The 23589-nt window shown below is 40.3% G+C and overlaps 1 protein-coding gene across 1 annotated transcript; it reads right to left on the minus strand.

Annotated features, from left to right (window-relative positions):
- Positions 1-1142: 1142 nt before the first annotated feature.
- Positions 1143-23008, minus strand: NOC3L (NOC3 like DNA replication regulator). Its single transcript, XM_081328499.1, has 21 exons — positions 22933-23008; positions 20560-20764; positions 19541-19670; positions 18970-19127; positions 18808-18873; positions 17395-17522; positions 15524-15685; positions 14539-14632; positions 12887-13062; positions 12674-12802; positions 11721-11852; positions 9808-9888; positions 8833-8933; positions 8322-8394; positions 7886-7949; positions 6275-6346; positions 5726-5907; positions 3933-4061; positions 2768-2865; positions 1888-1972; positions 1143-1782 (listed from the first exon to the last, which is right to left on the minus strand). Exons 1-21 carry the CDS (start codon positions 22939-22941, stop codon positions 1651-1653), a joined length of 2406 nt encoding a protein of 801 aa, XP_081184625.1. The 5' UTR covers positions 22942-23008; the 3' UTR covers positions 1143-1650.
- Positions 23009-23589: the final 581 nt, after the last annotated feature.

Raw genomic sequence — 23589 nt, forward strand, 5'->3', positions numbered from 1 at the left:
CCTGGATGCCACTAGAATGCAGATGACAAAGATAGTTATTGGAGGCCCTGAAAGATACATGCAGGCCAGCCACATGTGTCTGCCACAGGGGGAGGGATATTCATGGGACCAGGGCATGCCATGTGCCTGTCATTTGGACTTTCAGAAACCTTATGGGGCTGTCACAAAGCCTACAGAGATGTGGTTAAGTCCTATCTGTCACCCCAGTGGTGTGGGTTCCAGTGGTGAAGCTTCTTGTGGGCTTAGCCATGGGTCTAGACTTCTGTCCAAACACAGGCCTACCACAGTAGTGCAGGGATAAGAGTTCCACACAGGAGGGGTGCAGTATGACATGCAATAGTTCTGTGCATAAAAGTGACTGGGTTAGTGAAGTCAAGCAGTGTACTATGAAATCTTTCTCTTTTAAGAGAAAAGCCAGAGATGATCAGTCTACTGGTCTTGACTGGTAACAGTCAAGAAAACGTGAGAAAAGTTACGTGTTTTAGGAAGCAGTATATTTATTCCTTGGACAACTCTGTTGGACATTTCCTTGGACATTTCTTTTGAGAACTCCTGGGTTAAAATGTGATCTAGGACTGAAATGCAGACGACTTTTGACTTCTGCAGGGCGTGGGGAGGCGGCTTGGGGAACTTTTTCCCAGGTTAATAGAGAACAGGTGCTTTGATGCACCCGCTGAATGTTCTTAAGAGAGTGACTATAGATAAAGCAAGTAAGGTTGGCAAGCCTCGGCATACTCCCTGGAGGCTATCTGAGGAAATGTTTTCATTTTTGGAAACCATAGCTGTGTTTCTCTTTACGGATTACATTTTGTTTGTTTTAGGGAAAGCATGGGATTGTTCCAGTCGCTAACAACATGCAAAACCTAACTAAGGGTTTATCCATATTTCATTTTTTTGATGGGTACATGCTTACAGGAAACAGGTCTGCAAACCATCTCAAAGTGGATGGTTTAATTCTTCACAGTCAGGCATTGGGCAGATATATTCAGTGGATGCAAAGACTTGTCTGTTCTGAAGTTGCCCAAAATGTGCTTTGAATACTGTCAACGTATCCCGACACATGAATACTATGTTTGACTATGCCTTGTGCCAAATCAAGTATTTGGCCAGATAATACTTTATTTCATAAATACATCCCCCCCCCCACCATCTCAACACATGATATGCATCTATCTAAATGAATGTAATGATGAAAAAAAATGAATACAGTGTGTAAGAGAGTGGAAAACTTTACATTTTTGTTTTTTAAACATCTGTTCAAATTCTGCTTATACCACTCAAATTATGAGTTAGAACAAATTAGTCCAGTCATTTTTTTTAAAAAAAGAAATTTCTGTATTTATAACTAAAAAATTCTAGGAGTCAACCATGTTTATACACTTACGGAAAAAGGTATTATTTTGCACTGAGAATACTATACAATTGGTTTTTACAAATGCAAGTTAGAATAAATTAGAAATTCTTAACTTTAGCCATCAGCGTGAAGTCATCATTTCTGAATTTTTAAAGAATTTACCTCGGATATTCTAGGAATTACAAAAGCACTCTTCTATCATGCTTCTATATTCTGAAAAATTAGGGTTCGATGGAACAAGTCACTTTTTCATAGGTTTGGTATTTTCAAACAGGCTAAATTAGCTTGCAATATAGTTATGATGCTGGAAATTTCTTTATGTCTTCAGCAAAATCCAGGGCTACATGTAAACCAGGCTTTTCAAGATGAAGCTCAACCAATTTAGTCACATCCTCATTCAGAAATAAATCTCCTTGTAAAAATTTACCCTGAAACAAAGAAGCATACAATCATTAAAAATTGAAAGTAAAGAGTTATAAACCTTATGGTAATTAATGTTCCATATTTTAAGAAACAAATTTGTGAAGAAGTACCTTTTTCCTACATGCAACTGATGGAATAGAAGGATCAAAAGTCGTATCTTTCATACTGTAGGCCTCAAAAAGTTCAGTAGGTGACCTATGATACATAAGGTAAAGGTAAAGGTAAAGGTTCCCCCGCACACAATTGCTAGTCGTTTCCAACTCTAGGGGCTGGTGCTCATCTCCGTTTCAAAGCCGAAGGATGTCTCTGTGGTCATGTGGCCAGCATGACTAGACGCCAAAGGCGCACGGAACGCTGTTACCTTCCCACCGTAGTAGTCCCTATTTTTCTACTTGCATTTTTATGTGCTTTCGAACTGCTAGGTTGGCAGAAGCTGGGACGAGTAACAGGCGCTCACTCTGTTACGCGGCACTCGGGATTCGACCCGCCAAACTGCCGACCTTCTGATCGACAAGCTCAGCGTCCTAATCCACTGAGCCACCGCGTCCCTTATCTATGATACATAGCAATATATAATTTCCATTATTTCCAAACATTATCCTAAAATTCAAGAACTTTTGGAAAAAAACACAAAGCAATAATAGGCCTTAATAATAAAAGAATCTAGGCCAGAAATCTACAGAGTTCTCTAGACTTAAACCAGAAGGAACAATTGGCCTTCAGATAACTGCAGAAATACAATTCTGGGTACTGAGATACAAGGTAATTTCTGAAACTCTTTTATTTCCCATTAAGGGTAAGGATGAATTAAAATGTTATTTTCTTCTTGAAATTAATATAGAAAGCACATCTTTTGACGATCAGCCATTGGTCACAACAGCCACATAAAACCTGCAGGACTAGAGATACCGGTAGTATATCACTGAATATCTTTTGATGATAAAAGTGATGCTGGCTTGTTTGTGGACACAGCACAGAATGTTCTCTCACCTCCGGCCAAGCTCGTGCCCGAGAGCTTCCGATCCTTCAGCTGGAGCTCCTGCCAAAAGATGAGCTGCGAATTTCTGAACAACTGGATGATAGTGTCTCTGTAAACAGGAGAAGTCACAGCAGACTGAGACGCTTCACATTTTCTTATTATCAATGCACTTACCCTGATTTATTTCTCTGAAGAGTTAATAACAACAATAACAACAATAATAAAGTTGGAAGGGACCTTGGAGGTCATCTATTCCAACCCCCTGCTCAGGCAGGAAACCCTATACCATTTCAGACAAATGGCTGTCCAGTCTCCTCTTAAAAACTTCCAGTGTTGGAGCATTCACCGCTTCTGGAGGCAGGTTGTTCCACTGGTTGATTGTTCTAACTGTCAGGAAGTTTCTCCTTAGTTCTAGGTTGCTTCTCTCTTTGACTAGTTTCCATCCGTTGCTTCTTGTCCTGCTTTCAGGTGCTCTGGAGAATAGCTTGACACCCTCTTCTTTGTGGCAGCCCCTGAGATACTGGAACACTGCTATCATGTCACCCCTCGTCCTTCTCTTCATTAGACTAGACCAGGGGTAGGCAACCTTGGCTCTTTTATGACTCGTGGACTTCAAATCCCAGAATTCCTGAGCCAGCCATGCTGGCTCAGGAATTCTGGGATTTGAAGTCCACACGTCATAAAAGAGCCAAGGTTGCCTACCCCTGGACTAGACATTCCCAAATCCAGCAACCGTTCCTTATATGTTTTAGCCTCCAGTTCCCTGATCATCTTTGTTGCTCATAAACATTATTTAACGATTAAAAGCAAGTGATTAAAACAATAAGGCTAGGTAATCATAAACCACCGTTCAGCCTAAATAAATTACCTGGCCGAGGTAATCTGAAAACAGGCAGTTGTTGAAAAATAACAAAGCAACCAGGAAAGTTTTAATTTAAAAAAAAGACTGATGGAATGGAGTAAAAATGTATGTAAGTTAATCAGGATTATGAAAACTTAAAAAACATTATTACATGAGTAATTCCTATTACAGGTTGAAAGTAGTACACAAAATTCCTAAACTCATTCCTAGACGTTCTAAGTCGGGAGGAAAAGAAAACTCTTCAAGGAAAAACAGGATTACTACACTAGAAATCAAGAACAAAACTACAAAATGTAAGCCTTTGTGGTTCTCACCGAGAGGGAATGCAACTCCCAGAGGGCTGAGTTCTGAGCATTACAGTATTCTGGCTGATCCAATTCGGGCAGATAAACCCCACTCCCCTGCGATTCATTGTCTAAAAGAAGGTCCGTTTTGGGGAAAATCTGCAATGAAGTTTGTTGGGGGAAAAAAAAAGAGTCCCATAAAAAAGTCACAAGATGCCATGTTCATCTCAAAGAATAAAATAATTTCTCCCCCAAGTGAGTACTTAATTCTTATACAGAATCTCTATTGTACATATGGTCCACAGCGAGACTATCCAACCTTGGCAACTTTAAGACTTGTGGACTTCAACTCCCAGAATTCCCCAGCCAGCCATGAATTCTGGGAGTTGAAGTCCACAGGTCATAAAAGTTGTCAAGATTGGATATCCCCCTGGTCTACAGTACGTTAGCTATCAAAATAGATTTTTCTACCTCATAAAGACTAATTATTTTGTACATTGCAGGGTTATTTATTTATATCTTATTAATACAAAACATTGAGCACCTATGAAGATGCAACCAATAAGAACACATGAAATTACAAGGGCAATTTAAAGCAGAACCACCATCTATCAACTGCAGCTATTAAAATATACCAAACTCGCTTTATAACTGGTATGGTATTTTGTCTTCCAAGAATCAATATACTCTCATTTTTCTCCTTGCTGCAATCCCATCTAACACTTACTGCATTACAATAGTTACCTGAGCTGAGAATATAATACTGAGGGTGGCATTTTGTTACAGCAGCCCCAGAAGGCAGACCTCAGCCTAAGAAGGTAAGAGACACAATCTTCCAGGAGCAACAGCGGATGGTATACTGCTTCCATGTTTTATTTGTTTAAGAAAATTTATATGTCCACCCAACTCACTCTCAATGACCCTGGGCAGCTTCCAAGGATAAAAACCCAATGTAAAAAACAGTCAAAAGCAATAACACTCCCCCCAGCCCCTATGCAACTTGCTGCTAAAGGAAAGAATAAAAGAATGCTAACTCCAAGATTAGACTACCACCTTCATTAAAACCTCTGTTGTCTCCTAGGGATTTCATGTGTGCATTCTTATTCAGCCTATGCTCTCCTCCCTAAATCTCTTCAGATGGTGTGTAATCCAGTGAAAAGGAGCTCATGGGCTGAATGTTGACTATCATCAGCAGACTGATTTTCAAGTTCCTCATTTCATAATTTCTGGAGGTGTCAGCATTATAAAAGCCACTGCATGTTCATACCGAGCCCTATATCACTTTTTGATGACATGGGTGGCTAAATAAATCTGATTAATAAATAAATAAAATAAATATATAATTTCTTCACTGGGAAGATATGATCCTTAAATAAGAGAGTGATCCAATGAGCGTATTTTCTCTACACATTTACATTAGATATAATTAATACTTAAGGTATACAGTTACCCAGAAGATTTTAAAAAAAACTGAAGACATAAATAAGGAAGCAGGGAGAACAACACAACAGCAATAGCACTTAAACCCATATACCGCTTCAGAGTCCTTTGCAGCCTTCTCTAAGCGTTTTACAGAGTCAGCCTATTGCCCCCAACAATCTGGCTCCTCATTTTACCAACCTCGGAAGGATGGAAGGCTAAGTCAACCTTGAGCCGGTCAGGATCGAACTCCTGGCAGTGAATTAGCTGAACTAGCCTGCAATGCTGCATTCTAACCACTGCGCCATCACGGCTCCTAATAATGAGATTGTGCCTCCTGGCAAGAAAGTGGATGCAACAGCATGCTGCACTGCACCCATAACTATATGCTACTACAAACTTACATGCATTAATGTTCTGTTGGTTGCCAAGATGCCAATACTGGAGTTCGGAAGGACCTGGAGTGCCATGGTGGAAAGACGCTTAATGAAAGCAAGCGCCCTCTGCTGGGTCACCTGTTTCCTACGCTTGGTGAGCATTATATCCAGACACTGTAACACTATTGCTGCATCTTCATTTGTAGCTCCTTGAACACAAAACGAAACCCTCAATAATAGCCCCCAGAATTGAAAAGCCACAGTTCTACTACCCTCTCTTTAGTCAGTTAAGGATCACTTGGCTAAAGACGGCGCCCTGTAGAATCCCATGTGGATTTACATCGAGATTTATTTTCTTTGTTGATGAGCTGCAGTAATGTCTCAAAGCTACTGAGACTCCCAAGCCATCTGCTATAAAAGGGGCAGATGTCACTCAAAGATGTCATTCAAACGTCATTCAGCTTTAAATATTAGAGGCCATTCAGTGAAACAAACCTGGGTATTTAGAAAGCATCCATTCCTATATATTCAGATAACATTCTATGCTGTATTCAATCCACTGAAATCAGGAATTACCTGCGTGTATTTTAAATAATGTCTTGTAAAGATGAGTGTAGAACTTCAAGGGATCAATATTAAGGACATCACCTATTGAAAATAATTCAAGTTAAGTAGGTTTTTATTTCTGAAAATCCAGTGATGCATTTGGTTTCTCCAGTCCTCACATTAAAAGCCTTACCTTCTATGAGAATTGATTTCTTTTTGATATACAGGTTGTCATCATTTACTGACCACTCAATTATTTGAAGTTATGATGCCTCAAGAATTGAGGCTTTTGAACTATGGTGCTGGAGAAGACTCCTGCGAGTCCCTTGGACTGCAAGGCGATCAAACCGGTCAGTCCTAGAGGAGATCAATCCTGACTGCTCTTTAGAAGGCCAGATCCTGAAGCTAAAACTCAAATACTTTGGCCACCTAATGAGAAGGAAGGACTCACTGGAGAAGAGCCTAATGCTGGGAAAGATCGAGGGCAATAGAAGAAGGGGACGACAGAGAATGAGGTGGCTGGATGGAGTCACTGAAGCAGTAGGCGTGAGCTTAAATGGACTCCAGAAGATGGTAGAGGACAGGAAGGCCTGGAGGAATGTTGTCCATAGGGTCGCGATGGGTCGGACACGACTTCGCAGCTAACAACAACAACAATGATGCCAATGATTGAGGGGAGCTTATGATGGGTCCCTGTAGTTATGGCTGCCAGAGTGTCCCTGTAATCATGTGATCACAATTTGGGTGCTTGGCAATTGGGGTGCAATTACGACAGTCACGTGAATGCCATTTGTTATGTTTACTGCAGGGTTCCAACAAGGTCAATGGGGAAACTTGCAGGAAGTCGCAAATTGTAGCAACGTGTTGTGCTTAATGACTGTGTGTGATTTGCCTAACCACAACCTGAACTACCAGTGTAAAGTTGGCAAAGTTATGTGATATGTTGATTTACAACCATGCCACTTAACGACACAGTTGCCTGTCCCAAAATTAGAATAGAATAGAGCTGGGAGGCACCTTTGAGGTCTTCTAATCCAGCCCCCTGCTCAAGCAGGAGAACCTATACCAGGGGTAGGCAACCTTGGCTCTTTTATGACTCGTGAACTTCAACTCCCAGAATTCCTGAGCCAGCCATGCTGGCTCAGGAATTCTGGGAGTTGAAGTCCATGCTGGCTTAGGAATTCTGGGAGTTGAAGTCCACGAGTCATAAAAGAGCCAAGGTTGCCTACCCCTGACCTATACCATTTCAGACAAGTGACTGTCTAGTCTCTTCTTTAAAATCTCCAGCGATGGAGCACCCACAATTTCTGAAGGCAAGCTGTTCCGCTTACAACTGTCCAATTACGGTACTTATAACTGAGGAGTTCCTGTAAATGCAAATCTTGGAAATTGGTCGAGTTGTTGCTAAATTGTTTTAGTTACAAATGTAAAAGCAGATAAGGGGGGGGGGGGAAATTAGGCAACAAAATCAGATCCTAGCTTAGTTTCAGATGAAAACAGTCTCCTCGTTGTCTTCTTACAAACTGTCTTAAAAGAGACTTTTGACACAAAATTAACAACTCTCTAATGTCTCAGGCTGAACTACGGAATTGTATCACTTCAAGCTGATCATAAGAGCCAATATGAAATCAAATCCCTTACCTTGCCCAGACAAAATGTGAAACGCTGAGAGGATACAGTGCAGGCTCTCTCTATGGTTTAACACCTGAAAAGGCCAAAGGTGAATTGTAAGGGCTCTATGACCACAGCTGAGGGGTGGGAGGTGGGGACTCTTACAGCCAAACTGCAGGCATTTCCTTTCCATTCCCATTTATGTAACTGTCCATCCACAAGCATAAGAAAGCACAATTTTCCTATGTCCAACCCCGCCCTGAGGGTTTTTTCACTTTGAGTTGAGAGGAGAGAAAATCCTGCTCTGAACACTGGTTTTGCCTTCTTACAGCTGCAGCAGTTAAGAGAGAATCTGAATCTTATGAAGCAAATGTGGGCCCACCCAGGCTATGGCAAGCGGCAGATTGCAGGTTCCTTCTGACACAGAATGAAGGCTGCTCGTTTAATCAGACAGCAGTAAACTTACCCCAGACACAATAAGGGAATGGAGGACCATCAGAAGATCATCAAAAAATTCCAAGTTTATGAGATGGGCAAATCTAAATGAAAGAAACATGATTTTTAGGCAGGATTCATCCACAAAACTCTGGTGTTGTTTGTTTCTATTGTATTTAATTTGGAGAGGTCAAAACTTAAGAATGCCCCTTAGTCCTGTTTTTGTAGCATTGCTTTCATTCCTAAATAATTGCACATGGCAAGGAACAAAGGCTCCATTTCACTCACTAGGAGGAATTTTGAAAACCCCCAAAATTCATATTGATAACAAAAGATAAAACATAAAGTAGCTACAGAACTATTAGTCAACTAAATATTTCAAGTGTTTTTTTATGTCATGCTATTTAATTTTTAAAAATGTTGTAAATGACTGATGATATTTTTATAATGTAAGCATATATCTTAGCATGTAGTCCCTAGATTTCTTTTTATTTTATTTTTTTTAAAAAAAAGAAATCTCAGAATTATTCTGAAATACTTACTTTGCAAGACCTTCCAGCACAGCAGGCACAAGAGGAGATTTCTGGGCTTTTTTCAAGATTCGGAAATAAGTCAAAAATACGACATCCAACGTTTCTGTATGCTATAATGAAAAGGCATAAAATGATACACGAACCTAAATGATTTCATTTTAATCAGATATTTTGTTCTTCGTGCATCAATTTAGATAGAAGCTATTAATCGTAAATTGCTATTAAAAATCCCTGGCTTTTCAATAAACTGTCCAGTTATAATTAGAAACATTATAGCTTTATACCATTCTGAGTTAACAGCAATTGTAGCTATGACACAACCTCTATTAATGTAATCACATTAGTAAATAAAAAGCTGTTTATTAGCTCAAACATAAGTAACTATTACTGTATACTTGGTTTCGCTAAACTTCTGAAGAATACCAATGCTACAATGAGATATGAACCCATTTACTATAGGTAGCCCTGTTTATTGACCGTTTCATTTAGTGACCATTCAACAGTTTTGTGAGCAGTCTTCACATTTATCACCACTGCAGTGTCCAATGGTCATGTACTCACCATTTAGACATTTTACCACTGGCTTCCAACAAGCAGAATTAACAGAAAATGCAGAACTAAAATAGCAAATTGTTGTCATGTGATGTCTTGCTTAATGACTGCAGTGATTCGCATAATGACTGAATGAGAAGCGATGTGGCAAGCCTGTCATGGTCACATGATTTTCCGCTTAGTGACCACAATACTCGGTGACAAAGTTGCTGGCCCCAATTGGGGTCATTAAGCAAGGACTGCTGCGTATAATATCAGGCTTCAAGTCTCTATACGTGGCTCCCACGTCTACTTGAATCCTCTATTTCTGATGAGCCACAGACGAAAATGAATTTGGAAGAAATATTTTGCCTAATCCAGTCATACTTCATGTGCAATACAAAAGGACACACACACACCCCCAAACGTAAAGTGTATGAAGAATGTAGTTACCAGTTTCAATTTTTTCTCTGTATTTTCAGAGGCTTCAGCTTCCAACAGTTCTCGCTCCAGTTTTTCTTCTGCTTTCTTCCACTGAAAAGGAACAAATGATTTAGATGATAACCAGATTCTGGCAACTGGAACAAAAATAATTTTGAATCCGTGAACTTCCAATCTGCAATGGCATTTTTTCCTGAACATAATAACACCTGAATTCCTCCATCACTAAGTCAGCCAAATTTTCCTCTCAATATTTTCTCTCTCTCTCACACACACACACACACAGAGAGAGAGAGAGAGAGAGAGAGAGAGAGAGAGAGAGAGAGAGAGAGAGAGAGAGAGAGAGAGAGAGTGAGTCAGGAATACAATGGTTGTCACTAGCCCTGGGCCAGAGGTGCACAGATGGGAGTGTCTATATCTCGCATTTAACAATAGCAATTAGACTTATATATCCCTTTACAGCCCTCTCTAAGCGGTTTGCAGAGTCAGCCTATTGCCCCCAACAATCTGAGTCCTCATTTTACTGACCTCAGAAGGATGGAAGGCTGAGTCAACCTTGAGCCAGTGAGGATCGAACTGCCAAACTGCTGACAGACAGGAGTCAGCAGAGGCAGCCTGCAGTAATGCATTCTTACCACTGCACCACCAGGGCTCTAACTCTCACTGATTTTTTTTTAAATTTGTTGGGTTGCATTATGACAGTTTTATCCATATGACTATTATTGTTTTCTGATGAAGTTTTACTTGAATGTTACCCAGCCAAGCTTCTAAAACTGAATGGGTATCAATGTAAATAAATAAACAAATAAGTTACTGGATTACTCCCCAAATATCTGACAGGCTTCCCTTCTGTCATGATTCATAGAAATGGCGGAAGGTAGTGCTTGAGGCTGCACATTCCCTGTAGGCGTCAAGTTGTTAGGCACATGAAATAATTCTTACTTGTTTGAGGTTTTAGTACCAAACATACCCATGGTGCCTCCATTTAACTTTAGACACATGCTTTAATTGTTTGGGTCTCTCTCTCTCTCTCTCTCTCTTTCTCTCTCTCTCTGTGCATTTTCTGCTTATAATCTTGAACAACTGAGAATCAGAATCCCTTGCTGAGCTTTTCCAAGCACCAGTAGAATTGGATCTACTTTCTACCCACTCCTGATCTGGAGAATCCCCACAGAGAATTTACAATAATACTGACGTTTCCTCAATATTATAAGTTTGGGTAGTTTTTTTAAAAAATCCATCAAAAGTATACATTGCTCAAAAAAATAAAGGGAACACTAAAACAACACAATGTACTGTATTTAATAGTAGGATGTCTTATCTTGTGTTCCCTTTATTTTTTTGAGCAGTATATATAGGTAAAGGTTCCCCTGAACATGCGTGCTAGTCGTTTCCGACTCTAGGGGCCGGTGCTCATCTCCGTTTCAAAGCCGAAGAGCCAGCGCTTGTCCGAAGACGTCTCCGTGGTCATGTGGCCAGCATGACTAGACGCCAAAGGCGCACAGAACGCTGTTACCTTCCCACCATAGTGGTCCCTATTTTTCTACTTGCATTTTTACATGCTTTCAAACTGCTAGGTTGGCAGAAGCTGGGACGAGTAACAGGCGCTCACTCTGTTACGCAGCACTCGGGATTCGACCTGCCAAACTGCCGACCTTCTGATCAACAAGCTCAGCTCCTAACCTACTGAGCCACCGCGTCCCCTGAGCAGTGTGTGTGTGTGTGTGTGTGTGTGTGTGTGTGTGTGTGTGTGTATGATACCCAAAACATGTTTCAAACAATTATGGTACATGTAAACACGCCCAATCTTCTCCCTCAGCAGCCACTCTGTCCTTGGTCCCCAGTGGAACTTGGCTCTGAATCCAGGACATATTATTAGTTACAAATTCTACCTCACATTTTTGCTCACTGTACCAAAAAAATACCTTTCTTTGCATTCTAGATAGATTTTTCCTTTTGTCTTTGTAGGTCATGATTTTTTTCTTTGGTGTAATGTCTTCTGCATCTTTTTTGACTTCCACTTCTTTAATTCTGAGATGAAGTAGTGCCATTAAAACCTAAATATAATCCACATGCATTTATTTGTCATTAAAAGTGTACAGGAAGTCCACAATTTAATAATAGTTTGTTTAATAATAGTTCAAAGTTATGACATGCCAAAAAAAGTGACTTATGACCTGCCCTCAAAATTATGATTATACCACTGTCACGCTCATATGACTGCAATTTGGGCACTTGGCAACTAGTTCACATTTACGACACACGCAGCATCTTGCAGTCACATGATTTGGGACCTCAGTTGGCTTCTGACAATCAAAGTCAATGAGGGAAGCCAGATTCACTTAACTGTGATTCATTTAATGACCACATGATTTACTTAATGGCCACAGTAAACAATGGTTGTAAAGTTGGGTCTAGTCACATGATGACTTGCTTAATGTCTGCATCACCTGATGACCAAAATTCCGGTCCAAATTATGGAACTGAGTCAAGACTTTACAAAAAAAATATGAGAAGTTAAAACAATTTTTCTCTTTCAGATAGAGCAGGAGCGTCCAACCTTGACAACTTTTAAGACTTGTGAACTTTAACTCCCAGTATTGCTCAGCCAGCATGAACTACTGGAAAGGACGGCTGGGTTGGGGAATTCTGGGAGTTGGAAGTCCACAAGTCTTATAAAAGTTGTCAAGCTTGGACACCCATGAGATAGAGGTTCCCAGCTGTCATTAATGCCAGTAGTTCATGAAGGACAGAAATAAATATATGCTAAGCTTCAATCAAAGCACTGAAGATTTGACGCTGCCTCAATAGAAACAGGGGAAATCCATCTTCAATGCTTTCTCAAAAATGAACAAATGGAACATAGCAACAAACTCACCTCAGGTCTGACATCGTAATTCCGACTTTTCACCAGGCCAGAAATGACCTTCACCACACCAAGTGAAGCAACACCTAACTTATCTTGCTTGAAGAGGCTTCTTACCGCATCACAACACAGTTCAGAAATCTGTGAGGTTTAAAATCCCAGTTTGGAGGATTAGCTTTGGAAATCAACATGTTTCGTATAAAATTAAGCCGAGCAGGCAGTTACCTTTTTTGAAGCATCGTTCATAAGCGGTACCACTAGTACAATGATGTTATTGTGGAAGTTAAAGTGAGGCAGGGCCACCAGGAGTTCACAAAGACACTTCACGGCAATTTCGGCAAGGCCTCTGTAGGCCTTCATTGAAATCACGTTACTTTTCTTCAGCTTCCTCTGCTTCCAGTCTAAAGGAAATGTTATGCAAAGCTTTAATATTTGCAGATTCCTTCGTTACTGATAGTATGATTTCAAAATCTAAAAGCTGAATGGAATAGTTTGTAATGCAGAGGGGAAGAATGCCTGAAAATCAGGCGCTGAACTCCATCGCTGGATGATATTCTCCTGAGAGGAACTAACTGAAATATTGAAATGACTGAGCTTTTGCTGTTAAAATTATTAATCTTCAAAATTTGCTTGAAACATTTTAGTTCTTTCAATTGAGTAAGTTTCTTAAGTGTAAATACTGAGACTTTCTAACACCACCAAACCTATATACACCAGGGGTCTTCAAACTTGGCAACTTTAAGACTTGTGGACTTCAACTCCCAGAATTCCTCAGCCAGCCCCTGCTACACACACACACACACACACACACACACACACACACACAAAACGGGCTAAGTGAGGAAAATTAGGGCTGTGCAAAAAATTTGAAGAGTGATTGGCAAAGTGTTTTCACCTCTGAGCATTAAAGCAGCTGCATCATCTTGAAGGGTTTGTGAGACTACTTTGAAACCTTTCCTCAGCCTGTCTGTGTACATACTGTATATACACGCACACACAGACCCTTTGCTCGCAGTCTTATTGTATTGCTGATTTTCACAAATCCCACTATTGACTTTAGTAAATTCTTAGCAAAAAGCGGAAGCTGCAAACTATTAGCCACTGCCTTTTTTGGGTGATCCTTCAGTGGTGATGGAAAAGTTATTTTGTGACCAGTCATTGCAATAATGGCCTTCACAGGCTTGTAAAATGGAGAACAGCTGAAGTGAGATTGTAAAACTGTGATGTTTCACTTAGCAACCACTTTGTTCACAACCAGGTTGCCAGTCCCAATTATAGTCACTAACAGCATACAGCAAAAGATCAGAAAAGGACTGTGGCTTTTCATGTAATGGTAAGAATATTTTTTTTTCTTATATCTAATTTGCATTAACTTAAAATCAAAGCCGAGACCATTCCTGAAGCTACCGAATATTTTACTCCTTTTTTTTATTTTCTTCACAGATATCAGAAATGCAAAACAGATTTAAATCTTGAATGTAAATTAACCTGTACGTTATTATTATAGTCTTCTGAGTTATGGGGGAGTTGTGTATATTTGACAGTAAAATCTTCAATAAAACCAAGGCTTGAAATGGAGAAAAAGAAGTGACAGACTAAAAATAGAATACAATCAGGAACACATAGGCAAAGATTCTAAAATTAGTCTCAATTAAACATTATGGTTTTCAATTTACAGAAAGGGTGATTTCTTTTTCTTCTCTGTGATGGAATACTCAGTATTGTATTGGGGAGAAGACTTGTGCAAATATAGTTTTATATTATGTATTCACTGACTTTAGCAGGACTAATCTTTTATAAGAATTGGTATGCTAACTAGACTTTCTATTAAAAATACACATTTATTTGTATCTCGATCCATCCTGCAAGTTATATACCTTTTATACATTGTTCCAGATTTTCTAAATAAAACTTGTATTGACTCACAAGGCCTTCTTCAAATTCTCTCAATTTCTGAGTTTCTTTTTTAACCTACAGATAAAAAGGAAACGTAAAAATATCTTGCCATGTAACACTCAATCATTTACATTTCAAAAACATGACTCAGGAGTAGGTATTCTACTCAGTGTGATGCACAAGTCTGAAGGAATTCATGGACAAGATTTCAGGAAAGCATTTATTTCACTGGAACTATACCAAATATAAAACATTAGTATTAAAAATACTGAATTCTATGCTGAAGAGATCCCTGAAACTTAGCAACTAGATTCCCTTTTTCTCACATGTTGTACAACTTGAAAAGTTCCAGTAAAAAAAATTCTGAGCTTAAATCCATTTATTGTAAGAGCATCCGACAGTACAATTTCTATGTCAAGTAGGTAACTCATTGGGCAAATTCGAAAAAAAATCAGGATTTAATTTAAATTCCATTTTCATCAATAAGTACAGGTAGTCCTCAACTTACAATTCATTTAGTGACTGTTCAAAGTTACAACGGGACTGAAAAAGTGACCTATGACCATTTTTCACACTTACGACCTTTGTAGCATCCCCATGATCATGGGATCAAAATTCAGATGCTTGGCAACCGGTTCATACTTAAGACCGTTGCTGTGTCCCAAGGTCATGTGATCACCTTTTACAACTGTTTGACAAGCAAAATCAATGACGAAGCCAGATTCACTTAACAACTGTGTTACTAATTTAACAACTGCAGTGATTCACTTAACAACTGTGGCAGGAAAGGTCGTAAACTCACTTAACAAATGTCTCACTTAACCTTAATATTTTAGGGCTGAATTGTGATTGTAAGCTGAGGACTAAATTGCAAACGTCTAACAAAATCTTGATGTAGCTCCCCCAACGCATTTTTTAAAATCTTTCCAGCTTTAATATCAAGTCCTTGTCATTGTGTAGCCTCACCTTTGTGTTTTTCTCTTTTTCAGTCAAAGGCCTGATTTTGTAGGATGGAGTAATATCTTTGAAGAGCTCCATCAAAGAAATCATCACCAATTTTCGCACAATTACAGCCACGTTGGGATCTTGTTCCATCAACATTGCACGCAGCTCTTTCAGTTTCCTTATCTGCTCAAAAATGACATACCTTTGAGTACATATCTGTCACTATATAAGCTAAAGCAGACATGTCAAACATAAGGCCCAGGGGCTGGATCTGGCCCGCGAAGTGGCTTCATGTGGCCCCCAAAGCCACCCTGGAAACAGTGAGGGAACGGCCCCCACTGCCTTGGCCCTGGCCCAGAGACCCTCCTTCTGCCAGAGACCCTCAGATCTGTCCCACTCCTGCCCAGGCCCCCATAGGCACCCTTGATGCAACGAAGTAGAGCTGGCCACGCCCACCCAATAGGCCATATGCACTCTAGCCATGCCCACCCAGTAGGCCACGCCCACCCTGGCCTTACCCACCCGGCCCCTTGAGGGCAACCTCAACACTGATGCGGCCCTCAATGAAATTGAGTTTGAAACCCCTGAGCTAAAGTGTAAGTGTTCAGATATGCTGTTATTAAAAATAAGAAATTCCATTTTATGCTAAGTTTGGGGATCCCATCACCAACTCTACCAACCAAAACATTTCAAGGTATTTTTGTTACTACTCCTGTCATCTCTGATATTTGTCTTTTCAGACTGAAAGTGGATAAAAACGATAAAATCCAGATTAGGGAAAGAACTAGCACTGTTCCAGTTAACTCACATAGGTATAATTTTACCAACATTGAGCTTTTTACATGAAAATGCTGCTTTTCACATACACTGTATCATAAAAATTAGCCTTTTTAAATTTTACCCATTTTCCAAATTAGAAAGGAATTTTTCTACCAAAGTAAGAACGGAACAAAAAAAGATGCTTGGAACTGAGCAACGTGCGATTTTCAGAGTATCACTTTTAACTTCATGACATTTTCACATTAGCCAATTCAAGTCTTTTAGAAGTTATGTGATTGGGAAACATATATTTACCCTGAACTGCAATGCCTGGGAGGAAGAGATAGATGGTTAACCCTACAGTAATTATATGTCCACAATAAAATGAAATCTTCATGTCTATTTCTCCCTTACTATATTCCAGATGGCATTTCAGACAAGTAGGTGGGAATAATTTTCTGTCATACAATCTACTCTCTAAAAATTCCCCAGAATCTTTCAACTCTGCTCACCGGTTCTAAATTTCTTGCTATAAAGCTTGTTTAAATCACTGATAGCTAAAAAGATTTCATTTTCTATTAAACAACTTTTGAAAAGAGGACAGTATTTTTTTTAAAAAAATATGTTTAAATAATTTGTAATCAAAATTAATAGGATTAATTTAGAATGTGCAAGTGTGACCAAGAATAAGATCAGACATGTCAAACTCGCGACGTCACAAGACGTATTGGGAATTTTTTGCCATTGCCAGCAATGGGGTGGGCGTGGCTTCCAGAAGACACGTCTGGCCCACGGGCCGGCAGTTTGACACCCCTGAATAAGATCATGAATACTCTTTGAGCAGGGGTGTCCAACCCTGGCACTTTTAAGATGTGTGGACTTCAACTCCCAGAATTCCAGAGCTCATAAATGAGTTGAAGTCCACAGGTCTTAAAATTGCCTAGGTCAGACATCCCTGCTTTAGACAAAGAGCACTGTCCTTTTTAGATGAATGGTCACATGGACGACAGCATGGAAAACTGAATATAAATCACTGAAGACCCAATTTCTCTGGCTTAACTTTGAGCTGTCCATTATTTTAACTTTTTTTTCACATTCTCTTACCTCGAATATCCAAAACCAGGGTTACTTACATTATTTTCTGGATCGGACAAAATTGCAGATGCTAAAGCAGCTATTTGCATCTTCTTCTCCTGTAGCTTTTTTTTCCGATGAACTAATAGTTCTTCAACGGTAAGACCAGATAAAGGGTCTTCAAGGGCTGGTAATAAAGACAACAATTCACTGTTTAAAAAACACATGCAAGTGTGCCAGTGTGGAAACATTTAACTCAGAAATGGCAAAGATAGCTTTGGAAGAAACATTATATTATCGAACTGTTAATCTAAGGATTATTATTTAGAACTTTTTGATCTCTCTGCTTCCATCTTATGATTTTCTGGAATGTTGCAGTCCTGGCTCAGTGCTTCTAGTAAAGATAAACTTGTAGCCTTATATTGGGGAAATGGTTAGACTTTTTTTTTGCATCATACCTACTTTCAAACAACAGCTCAGATATCTGCCTCATTTTGAAAACAGCATTAATTCTGTCATCAGATCTGGCCTGACATTTGGAGCAGTTTAACAGTAGTCTATTGCTTGGTCTAAAGTCCAACTACAGGTAGTCCTCACTGAATGACAATTTGTTCAGTGACCCTTGAAATTACGATGGTGCTGAACAAGGAGACTTACAACCAGTTCTCATAGTTGCACCCATTACAGTGGGTGCTGGGCAACCAGCTTGCGATGATGATGATCAGATCATCTCACGGGTATGTGGTTGTTGCGTGTGAGCTTCACTGCCAGCTTCTAACAGAAGACAGTGGGAAGGCTGGCAGGAGGTGGCAAGTGGGATCGTGTGACGTTGTGCTAAATGACTATGCAGCATTTGCTTAATGAAGTAACCAGAACTGCTGCAAATGCTATTGGCACAAGTCACGTGATGTCAAGCCTTATAACCATGATCCCTGGGAGAGAGTCACTGGTTCCAATTGTTGTTGTTAAGCAAGGACTAGCTGTGTTTAGATTTCTTCCCAAGAAATATCAATTAAACTGCTTATACCAGTGGTCCCCGACTTACAATTCATTTAGTGACTGTTCAAAGTTACGACGGCACTAAAAAAAGTGACTTATGACCATGGCAACATCCCCATGGTCACGTGATTAAAATCCAGACGCTTGGCAGCTCATATTTATGACAGCGGCAGTGTCTCAGGGTCATGTGATCACCTTTTGCAACCTTCTGACAAGCAAAGCCAATGGGGAAGCCAGATTCACTTAACAACCAGGTTACTAACTTAAGAACTGCAGTGATTCTTAACAAGAAAGGTCGTAAAAAGTGGTAAAATTCACTTAACAAATGTCTCACCTAGCAACAGAAGTTTTAATTGTGGTCATAAGTGAAGGATTACCTGTACTACTGTTCCAGTAATATTAATAGCAATTTGGGGGGGGGGGAGAATCAATACTTCAGCTGTTCAAATTATTATTTTCCAACTCTTAATTACCTTCTGTCACTTCTTTTTCTTCAACTACTTCTTCTTTCTCTTCTGTTTCCTCTTCAATACTTATAACTGCAAGAAAGAGCATGCCCTTTTAAAAACAAACAAACCCTAAGATTTCACATTTTATTACTGAGAGTTTGCAAAGCCATCCAAGTTGTATCTGACCTGGCTTTTCTATGGTCTGTGGAATAATTCCACGCTTATCTTTGATTGGAAGCAGATGGATCAGTTCCTTTTCAGGCTCAGACTGCAGGCGTCTTGGCATCTTCTCATATTTCTCAATCACACTTTCATTCTTGCGTTTCTTGGCGTGAACTGGTTCACTACAGAATAAAATTCACATATAAACCATTTTTATCTATTAAAACTACTCGGGTCATTAATTTGACTAGGAAGGACCATCCACATGATGCTACCGTTAAACATTAAGATGGCTAAGGGCCCTGTCAATGACAGCTTTGCCAAATTCTGTGATTTTATTCATGATGACTATGCAGTTATTATACTTAATGCTTCACTGACATTTCCTAATATTTTCTGTTATTTCAGACATTAACTACGCAAAAGCAAAATATGGTCAAGCTCTTTAACCCTCGAGACCTGAATTTGAAAGATCAACACAGAAAACATTAGTTGCATTTTAGACCTTGTTTACATCGGAGAATGTGAAATTAAAGTTTGATAAAGAAGAAATTATTGAAAGGTTTTCTATAGTTTTGGATTTTCCAGCACCCACTTGGAAGACAAGTCCCTTGTTATAAAAGATGCCGTTTGAGCAAACTCTTCCATTAATTTCAGATCATCTTCATCCATCATATCTAGAGGGAGTGCTTCTTCTTCTTCTTCTTCCTCTTTCTGCATCCTCTCTGTTGAGACAAGTGAAAAAAAATCAGATACAGAAATAGGCATATGTAAGTCTGCTACAGATAAATGAAAATATATTGATTTTCCATTTTTATACTTCCCTGAGATCATGAATAAATAATTCAACAATAAGACTTATGTTTTACAGGAAAATGAGAAATAAGTATCAATAATATTCTTTTTTATGCCGCATTCGCATGTTGTTAAATCTATAAAGCACAATTATCCCAGACACAATTAAACTTGATATATTCTACTTTGATTTGGATAATTTTCTTCAAGCTACCATCCTCTAGAGCACGGATGTCAAAATTGATCGTGTCACATGACGTATTGTGATGTATCGTCATGTTTTTTGCCTTTGCAGAGCCGGGGTGGGCGTGGCCTGCGCGTGACACATCTGGGCTGCCAGTTTGACACCCCTGCTTTAGAGAAGCAGGGCTTTCTCTTTAATAATCTATACTAAGATCCTATTAAGATATTAAGTTAAGAGCTAAATGTCTGTGGAGATTCTCAATCATCCAGATCATGATTGTCCCAAAGATGCTTTTCCAAAAGGCAACTGAGCTTTCTTAGTTTTTTTTCCCTTGAAAATCTTTCCTTCTCATCTAAAAGACTTCTTCAGTCCTGAACTGAAGAGCACTTTTGGGATAGAAAAGTGCTATTTGCACGTTATTTGATCCCTAGAAGCTTTCATGTCACCTACAGAGGCGCCCTCAAGTTTCCTCTCTGTAGGTGACATAAAAGCTTCTAGGGATCAAACAGCCTGCAAATAGCCCACTCCTATGTTAATCAACAATCTTATTAAACAATCCTCAGAGTCAATAATATAGTGACATTTAACAATATCTCTATAGCTCACACACACACACACACACACACACATCTTACTTGGAGGTTTTTTGTGATCTTCCAAAGGCACCGGCCTCCGAGATACAGCATCTTTTACAGCTAGTCTGAGTTTCCTTTGTTCTTTTCGGTATTTCTTGACAGCACTTTGCTGTTTGAGCTGCTTGTTTTTTAACTTGTTTTCAAGTTTTATTTTACTTGTTTTCAATATCTTTCGAAAACTTGGAACTCTCTTTTTATTTCTCCTCTGGAGACAATAAAGATCAAATTAGTATGCTTTTTGAACCGATCTGTTCCTTTCTTATATATTTTAACTCAAGTCTTGAAACATTAAGGAGTATGTACAATAACCAATTGTTTGTTAAGATTTCTATCTTGCTTTTTCTCCATGTACTCAAGGCAGCATATTCAGCTCTTCTTTATCTGAGTTTCCCAACGATAACTCTGTAGAGTTCCTCACTGCTTCTATGGCTATGGGTGAACCTGAACCAGTTCCTAGGCTGACATCTAATTCACTGCAACACATTGGCACAGAGTTTTGAAACAGTAAGATCAATTCAATAGCAACACTAAGTTAATATTATACTAGAAATAAATTTTAGTAGTGCAATTATCCAATATAGGTGAAAAGAAAGGAAAAAAACTGTGAAGGAAAAAAAGGTAAATTTTATTTCCAACTTTCTGTTGTATGTTTTGGAGACTATCTCCTATAGAGGATTCTGCAATGTACTATTTAAAAAATGTTCTATTGACACAGGGTTATTAAACTCTTTTTGAATTGAAATTTACCCTTGGTCTTGGAGTGACGAAGGTTGCGCTCTATAAGTAAGTGGAATAAAATGCGGGCTGGGCTAAATGTGACTGTTGAATTAAGATTACATTGAATTAATCAGCCGCACTTACGAGTATTCATCGTGCATACAAAAATTATTCCCTTTTATTACCTTAAAAATTAAAATATAAGGTTAACCTGTGGGTGTTCCCCCAAGGTTTTTCAGCACTGGCATGCATAAGGACACTTTTGTGGCAATGAAATGAAATCCCCTGCCTGTGTAGCAAATACCACATCCCAGTGTTTGTCAACCTTGGCAACTTTCAAGATGTGTGGACCTCATCTTCCAGAATTCCCCAGCCAGCACAGGGAATGGCTGCCTGGAGAATTCTGGGAGATGAAGTCCGCACATTTTAAAGTTGCTAAGGTTGACAAGGAGGGACGCGGTGGCTCAGTGGGTTAGGACGCTGAGCTGGTCGATCAGAAGGTCGGCAGTTTGGTGGGTCGAACCCCGAGTGCCGCGTTACAGAGTGAGCGCCTGTTACTCGTCCCAGCTTCTGCCAACCTAGCAGTTCGAAAGCCCGTAAAAAATGCAAGTAGAAAAATAGGGACCACTCCGGTGGGAAGGTAACAGCGTTCCGTGCGCCTTTGGCGTCTAGTCATGCCGGCCACATGACCACGGAGACGTCCTCGGACAAACGCTGGCTCTTCGGCTTTGAAACGGAGATGAGCACCGGCCCCTAGAGTTGGAAAACGACTAGCACGCATGTGCGGGGGAACCTTTACCTTTACCTTAAGGTTGACAAACACTGCCCTGTCCATGTTTATCCTGTAGTTATTTTATTCTTTTTTTTAACAAAATACCCATTTAATATTTTCGAAGCAGGTCACTTTAACTGATAAAAGCAAGAAAAGGAGTTCTATATTTTTAATGCATCCCACCCAGGTTCCATCAGAATTCCTATTATTCACACCTCCCTCTACATCCCCCCCCCCAAAAGACACCCCCCCTCAACCATCGTTAGAAAATATCTTCCTATCCAACGTGTACACCCGCTTAAAACCAAGCCCCCAGCAGCCCATCTATATTCTTCTTTCCCTCCTAATCTTGTGCCCTCAAAGCGCGCTGGACTCTCATTCCCATAAATCGTTGCGTCTGCAGGCCCTCTAAGGATTCTGGGAATGGAAGTCCAGCGCTCCTGGGAAGGGGCGCTTTACTTCAGGGGTCTTCAAACTTGGCCCTTTTATGACTTATGGACTTCAACTCCCAGAATTCCTCAGCCAGCATGCCTGGCTGAGGAATTCCGGGAGTTGAAGTCCACAAGTCATAAAAGGGCCAAGTTTGAAGACCCCTGCTTTACTTAAACCAGGGGTAGGCAATCTCGGCTCTTTTATGACTCGTGGACTTCAACTCCCAGAATTCCTGAGCCAGCCAGGCTGGCTCAGGAATTCTGGGAGTTGAAGTCCACGAGTCATAAAAGAGCCGAGATTGCCTACCCCTGACTTAAACCCCCGAGAACTCGCGCACAGCACTTGGCTCTCAGGGCTAGGCCCCCACTGTCACGGCCTAGCCGCTTCCCCCGACTCTCCAACTGGGCGCAAGCCACGCTATTTATCCCGGCAGCGAGTCCTCGTACTCTTACCGGCTTCATAGCGGCTGCCAAGCAGGGCAAACCCCTGCGCCTCGCTTCTCTCAGCACTTCGCTTCAGGCACGCGAGAAGCAGCGGAAGTGGGATCTTGGCGCTAATCAGGCCGGAAATGCCGCCCTGCCCACAGCGCCCTCTTCCGGAGAGGAGGATCCGAAGCCAGCTCCAAAGCCTGCGAAGAAACCGGGAGCGACGCGAGGCGGGAGTCGGTTCAGGAGCAGCGTTGCAGCCGATTGCTTAGCCGAGTCCCAGAGGTGGAAAGCTGGGAGCCCGAGAAGCCTTGGGCTCTTCACATCCCGGTCTCAACTCCTGCTTTGGGATCGTGGCGTGGCGCGACCAGACGCTCCCTTTTTGGCAATCGAAATATAAAAATGAAGGAGGAAAAGTCCTCAATCAATCAATCAATCAATCAATCAATCAATAATAATAAATAAACCTTTATTGTCAAAGTACAACATGTGTACATTGAGATTAGCTGAGCCTCCCCCCCCCCGTGCTTTCTCCCCCCCAACACACAGTGACAACAAACCCTCCATCCCACCACACTATGTGAACCAACTACACCACACACCGGCCTCCCAAGTCAATTCTGCATAAGATTATGTCCCATTTAAAAGCCTAACAGCCCACGGATCAAAGCTATTTTTCAGCCT

This window comes from Vipera berus (assembly GCF_964194415.1).
Source record: "Vipera berus genome assembly, chromosome: 5".
NCBI classification, from domain to species: domain Eukaryota; kingdom Metazoa; phylum Chordata; class Lepidosauria; order Squamata; family Viperidae; genus Vipera; species Vipera berus.